At 46.0% G+C, this 6,371-nt stretch overlaps 1 protein-coding gene across 1 annotated transcript; it reads left to right on the forward strand.

Moving 5' to 3' along the window:
- The first annotated feature begins 290 nt into the window (after positions 1–290).
- SCGB2A2 (secretoglobin family 2A member 2) lies at positions 291–3,478 on the forward strand. Its single transcript, XM_045555984.1, has 3 exons — positions 291–416; positions 1,725–1,912; positions 3,267–3,478. The coding sequence occupies exons 1-3, from the start codon at positions 362–364 to the stop codon at positions 3,303–3,305; spliced, it is 282 nt and encodes a 93-aa protein (XP_045411940.1). The 5' UTR covers positions 291–361; the 3' UTR covers positions 3,306–3,478.
- Positions 3,479–6,371: the final 2,893 nt, after the last annotated feature.

Below are 6,371 nucleotides of genomic sequence, written 5' to 3' on the forward strand. Positions count from 1 at the left end.
TTATAACAATGGTGATGACAGCACAGGCTCACACTGTTGGATTTGTTTTAGAGTTTGGAAAACACTTTCACATCCATTTTACCTAAACCCATGTGTCATTACTGCAGTCCCCAAATTGTCATGGATCCAAAAATCACTGCCTTCTGGGTTTCTACACACTGGCTGGCTGGGTTCCCCTGGGTGCACACGATTGTTTCCTGGTGCCGTGCCAGGCCGAATCTCTGACTCATTCCCTCATTCCTGGAAGGGATTGGGGTGCCCGCCTGGGGTATAAATAGAACAGTTCTGGAAGCCCAGCTCCACAGTGACTTCCTTGCTCCCTGCCACACACGACTGGACAGCCGAAAACAGCGGCCCCACCATGAAGCTACTGACGGTCCTCCTGCTGGTGGCCCTTCCTCTCTACTGCTCTGCAGGTAAGCCCCGTGCAGGGACAGCCAGTGGGTTGGAGGCATTGCCTATTCCCTCTGGAAGAACTCTGGGTTCCCAAGCCCCAACACAGGGCAGCCCCAGGACAAAGGGTCTATGTGCAATAGGCCTTAGGATGACGATTAATTGCAGACAACCAAACAGGTAGTGCCCTCATGGACTTTGCTCTGCAGAAGAGCTACAAGTAGAGTCTCACTAAGTTCAGGATGTCCCACTAGGGTCACAGTGACCCTAAAAACCAACATGAGTCTCAGGATCAAATATTGGAATTAGCTGTTTTGGCAGAAGGGAAGGGAAAGATGTAACTGAACGCCCCATGGCATCTGCATCCAGAAACTATGAGACAGTCACAAATCTCCTGAAATGGGAGGGGGGGGGGAAGGGACACCTCCCAGAGACAAGGCTCAGGCTGCAGTGTATGACCCTGTGGGGTCTTGCTCTGCCTTTGCAGGGTTGATCTGAGCTCTTCGGAGATGCCGTCAGCTCCCAGTTCCTTCCTGGTCCAAGCAGACTGGGGAGGAGAACACCCAGCTTCTGGGGTCTCCCTCAAGCAATGAAGATGGGGGCAGGAAAAAGCCTGGGGAGCCGGAATGCGGGCAGCACTTGCACAGCACGTAGGAGGTGCACCCTGTGCGATTTTCTAAGCCCGTTTACATACCCACCTCTTTTCTTCCCGGAGTGGGTGCAGATGGGGAAGCAGGTGATACGCTCATAATCATCTGCATAGAAATCGCACGGCCGAGAGTACAACCAGCTCACAGGAACCCAAGGCCTGAGCTCTTTCCCCTCCACAACAGGGGTGGCCACAGCGGATCACTTCACAAACAAGAAGTTCTGTTTTATGTTCTTTGTTGTTGCAGACAATATTGAGAGTCAAGTCAAGCCAGGGGACAATATTCCAGACCCAATACTTCTATGATGCGTGGAAATCCTACCAGATGCTCTGAACGATAATAGTCATGAATGATTGCATGACTTTAAACCAAGCAAGACCAGATAATGTTTAATATGTTGCACCAAGTCAGAGCATCTCAGTTCCCGAGTGTCCTTATTAACCAAAGAGACATAGGGTTCAGCTTCTCTGGGCTTGGGAGGTAGTAGAAGAATACGCAGGACTTAAAGGGAACCCCAGAGCCTACGTTTACTCTACTGGAGTTTATAACTCTAGACCACGCACCATAATCTTTCTGAATTTCAGTCTCAGCTGGGATGTACACAGAGGACTGACACAGGTATGTTCTAAAATGGGTGCACATTTGTGGTGACAACCCCATGTTGTTATGCTCTGTTCTCAGGTTCTGGCTGCCAAATATTGGAGGACACAATCGTAGAGCTACTCGATCGAAACGTGTCCACGTCGGACATCAAAAGTGGGCTGGCAGAGTTTCTAGTCGGCAGTAACAGCTCAGAGGCTATTGATGAATTTAGGCAGTGTTTTCTCAACCAGTCAGATGAAACTCTGAAAAATATTGGATTGATGATGGTAATTTTGGCCTTTTCTCATGTGCCTTTTAACTGACCAGGAACAAGTAGGCTCTAAACTTGGCACCAGCGGTACCAAGCAACTGGTGAACAAGCTTTTTTAATATATCACTTAATTTAAATGTGTCTCTAGGCTGCTTTGCCACTTCACTTCGAGAATCTTCAGTGAATGATAAATGGAAAAGGCAAAAGAGAGAAAAGAAACCTCCAGAAATGGCTGAGCTACCCCTCAGCTCCGCACGACATACACAAATGGACACTCATATAGACACACGTACACACACAAACATGCACGCACACATGAACACACACAGGGACAGACACAAACACATTTTCTATCAAGAGAAAAAAATCTAATTCTCAAGGAGCTGCTCACTTGCAGGAGAAACCAACAAAGAAACTTAACCTAACTCTTTACAAAAAATTAGAAAAATGATCTTAAAAATTTTTATAGAGTCCAGAGAATACCATTTGTGCATATTATACATACTCCAATATAAAGAATTTAAAATGAATGTCTGAGCAACCAAGATTTGTTAGCTACTTCATTGGAAATCATGCACCACTTAATTAAGTAACTTGTGAAATGGAAAGTGTAGGTTATGGGTATGAAACCAGCATAGAAAGGAATTATTTAAAAGAAATGTCAATTGTTGTAAGAAGGAGTATTTCTATCTAGTTATATATAGATGGTGTTCAGGGTGGAGTGTTTTTTTTTTAGCATTTATTTAATATCCCAATATTCCATCTGAGATAATCCATAGGAGAAAATTTAAAAATATACCCAAAATTTTGAGGATAAAAGGGAACATCATCTGCAATTTAGGATTATGGGAGCATTTTTTCTTTTAAACCAAAATTATGTCAATCATTTTTAGTGTAGGGCTCCAAGAATTTGTAGTTCACAAAGGTAATGGTGGAGAACCTCAGTCTGTTAAAATATTTCTAACTTTTAAGACCATGCAAGGACTCAAAACCATCACATTCTTACATGTGAGCTGAGATTTTAACAATTCTGTGTTGAAAAAGTGGTATCAGAAACAGTTCAGATTGGCAGGTCTTCAATAAATAGTATAGGCAACATATTTATTGGATGAATTATTTCAAAGAACAGAGATCTTGGAGGAAAAAATTATTAAAGCAGTTCCTGATAGGGAAAATATCCAGAAATATGAGCACCTCTTAGGTATTAATAAGATACTTCTGATTTTGTGTCCAGTGCTAATTTCCTTGGGAGTTAGATGTTTGCAGACAAATGCAGGAAAACAACAAGAAGAAAGGTTTCTGGATTTCAATATTTGACTTTGCAGGAGAGAATTGAAAATCGAAGTGATATGTCTGTTTTTGTTTTCCAGCAAATCATATACAATAGCCCTTGGTGTGCACTCTTTTAACCTTCCACAAGACCTTTGGCTCAGACACTGCAGACAAGACTATGGTCAGAACCTGACTTCTGATTGCCAGAAACCACAATTTTCTTTCTTCTTTTGTTCTTTTAAGTGGGAACTGCAAGACAATTGTTGAAACCTCACATACATTTTCATTTCAATAAACTAACTGCAAAACACTAAAGTTCCTTTCTTTTCTCCCATAAAAAACAGGCTTTCCAGGGCCTCCCATGTCAGGGTGCTTGCTGGGGGCAGACGCAGACAGACACAGAAGGATTCAGGAAGGGACTTTCTTCCCCAGTTGTTCCCCCAAGCCTTGAGCCTCCCTCTGGAAGGTGCTGTCCCTCCCGTCATCCCACCACCTGCCCACGAGATCCTTTCTGAAGTCCTCAGGCTCTTGAGTTCTGACTTGAGGTCGTGCTCAGAGTCCTTGTTCCCACCCCAGTCCTCCTGTCCACGCTGGGCCCTGCTGGCCATGGCTGGGCTCCTCTAGGCTCACTCTAACCTCACCCAGGGGTGCAGGGCTGGGACCACGTCCAGAATGCAAAGGTGAGGCGTGCAAAGCAGGGTGGATCCCATCTTGATTTAAAATTTTGATTTTTAGTCATCATGGATTTGGGCATTAATTTTGGTTTTTAAAAATATTGCATTAAAATATTACCTACCCTCAGCCAGGCACGGTGGCTCACACCTGTAATCCTAGCACTCTGGGAGGACAAGGTGGCAGGACTGCTTGAGCTCAGCAGTTCAAGACCAGCCTGAGCAAGAGCGAGACCCCGTCTCCACTAAAAATAGAAAAACTGTGGCACGCGTTGTGGTGCGCCCCTGTAGTCCCAGCTACTTAGGAGGCTGAAGCAGGAGGATAGCTTGAGCCCAGGACTTTGAGGTTGCAGTGAGCTGTGATGATACCACTGCACTCTACCCAGGGTGACAGAAGGAGACTCTGTCTCAAACAAAAATAAAAAATTACACACCCTGATTACTGAGTTTTGTAGCACCTCCTGAAATTGTGCGACATCCCTCATCCTGTCCCTCCAAGTGGGAGTGGGGTCCATCGTCTCCTTCCCCACATTGAGCTGTGCAGTCAATGAGGTCGAGGGAACGTGTGTGTGTATGTGTGTGTGTGTGTGTGTGTGTGTGTGTGTTTAGGAATCAGACACAGTGAGTGATTTTTTTTTTTTTTTTTTTTTTTGAGACAGAGACTCACTCTGTCTCCCGGGCTGGAGTGAGTGCCGTGGTGTCAGCCTAGCTCACGGCAACCTCAAACTCCTGGGCTTAAGCGATCCTCCTGCCTCAGCCTCCCGAGTAGCTGGGACTACAGGCATGCACCACCATGCCCGGCTAATTTTTTCTATATATATATTTTTTAGTTGGCCAGATAATTTCTTTTTATTTTTAGTAGAGATAAAGTCTCTCTCTTGCTCAGGCTGGTCTCAAACTCCTGACCTCGAACGATCCACCCGCCTCGGCCTCCCAGAGTGCTAGGATTACAGGTGTGAGCCACCACGCCCAGCCACAAATCTACTTCTTTACTTGAAAACATATTTTTGCACCCAATTTAGAATACTTACAATTGATACATCTCAAGAAACATCTCTCCTTATGCAGATAAAATAAGTAATTTCTCTTTTTCAGATGTAGAGACTTGAATTACAAGTGCTGTCATCCATTGGTATCTGCAACACCCCCAAGCCTCAGCCCAACCCCTGCCCCATCGCTGAGGCCTCCCTGTCTGAACTTGGCCCATTACATATTCAACAAACATTTCGAGCAGTTCCTGTGGGCCAGGCCCCATGCCAGGCACAGTGGCTGAAGCAGCCCAGATGGGGCCCTCATTGGGCTGTCACTGTTTCTACAGCCACAGCCCCCAAACAGGCACCCTCTGCCAGGAACACGAGTTCCTAGCACCTCTATTGAAGTGCAGGGTTCATTTTCTCTCACGGCAACAGTCACGCTAGCTGAGCAGCTCACACACATCCAGATTACTCCAGTCTCTCCACAGCTCCCAAGCGCTGTCGCCCCAGACTTCTGGGAAATTGCTTTTTTTTTTTTTTTTTTTTTTTTTGAGTTTCTGAACTATTTGTTCTTCACGCAACAAATATTCATGAAAACCTTCTGGGAGGCAGGCCCTGTGCTGAGCATTATGGTACAAATAGAACTTTCCAGACTCCTGCCCATAGGACATTCATGGCTGAATCTGTAGACTGACGAGCCCACCAGTGCCACAGTCAGCAAGGAGAATCTCCTTGGAAAAGATGCAGGCAGCGCTATGCGGGAAGGAGCCCAGAGGGTAGATGCCTTTTGGAATAGCTGCCTCTTCGTCGAGAACTGCTACCAGTGCTGCAAAATGACTTCTGGGGTTCATTTTAATCATTCTTAGCCTATTTCAAGTCCCCCAACCTACCCACGCAGATGCAGTAAATTAAGCACTCTAACACTCAGCACTTAAGAAACAAAAGAAACTCATTCATCATTCAGCAGGCACTTGGATGGAAAGAGAAAAACTAAAAATGGCACATTTACCCAGCCTCCCATTCCCCTACTCTGGATCCCACGAAGAAGACTGTCGGCCTCAGGCTGAGCATGTTTACAAAGACCCGCTGAATCAGAAATGCTGGGCGCGGGGCCTAGCCATCCGTCCTGCACCTCCAGGTGATTCCGATGCCAGCTGCAGTCTGAGACCCACTGGCTTAGACCATAGCTCTGTTGCATGGGTTTCTCATCACAGGGAGAGACCGAGGCTTGGGGCTGGGGCTTGGGGGACCTCGAGGATGGATCAGTGCTGGCAGCCCCAGGAGATGACTGGTGCTCACACCTTTCATGACATCCCCCCAGCCCATCCATGAGAGCGGAAGCAACTACATGGCAGTCTCTTTCTCTGTTAAGGCTGATCCAGCAGAAGGGGAGATGAGGACCCGTATCTCTTGGTACCTTGTTTCCTCCTAAGACTTCCTAAGACTATTAGTGATTCAGCTCATTTATCTTGTGGGGGATGCAGTTTACCCAACCATCATATTCTCCTAACTGGGTCCTGAAAGTTATGCTTTGATTTATGCCACATTTGGAGCCAAA

The sequence above is a fragment of the Lemur catta genome, chromosome 7, assembly GCF_020740605.2.
Source record: "Lemur catta isolate mLemCat1 chromosome 7, mLemCat1.pri, whole genome shotgun sequence".
Classification (NCBI taxonomy): domain Eukaryota; kingdom Metazoa; phylum Chordata; class Mammalia; order Primates; family Lemuridae; genus Lemur; species Lemur catta.

Coding starts and splice junctions, on each gene's coding strand:
- SCGB2A2 (XM_045555984.1), top strand. CDS start 362: ATGAAGCTACTGACGGTCCTCCTGCTGGTGGCCCTTCCTCTCTACTGC. Junction 417..1,724: donor TCCTCTCTACTGCTCTGCAG/GTAAGCCCCGTG, acceptor CTCTGTTCTCAG/GTTCTGGCTGCCAAATATTG. Junction 1,913..3,266: donor AAAATATTGGATTGATGATG/GTAATTTTGGCC, acceptor TTTGTTTTCCAG/CAAATCATATACAATAGCCC.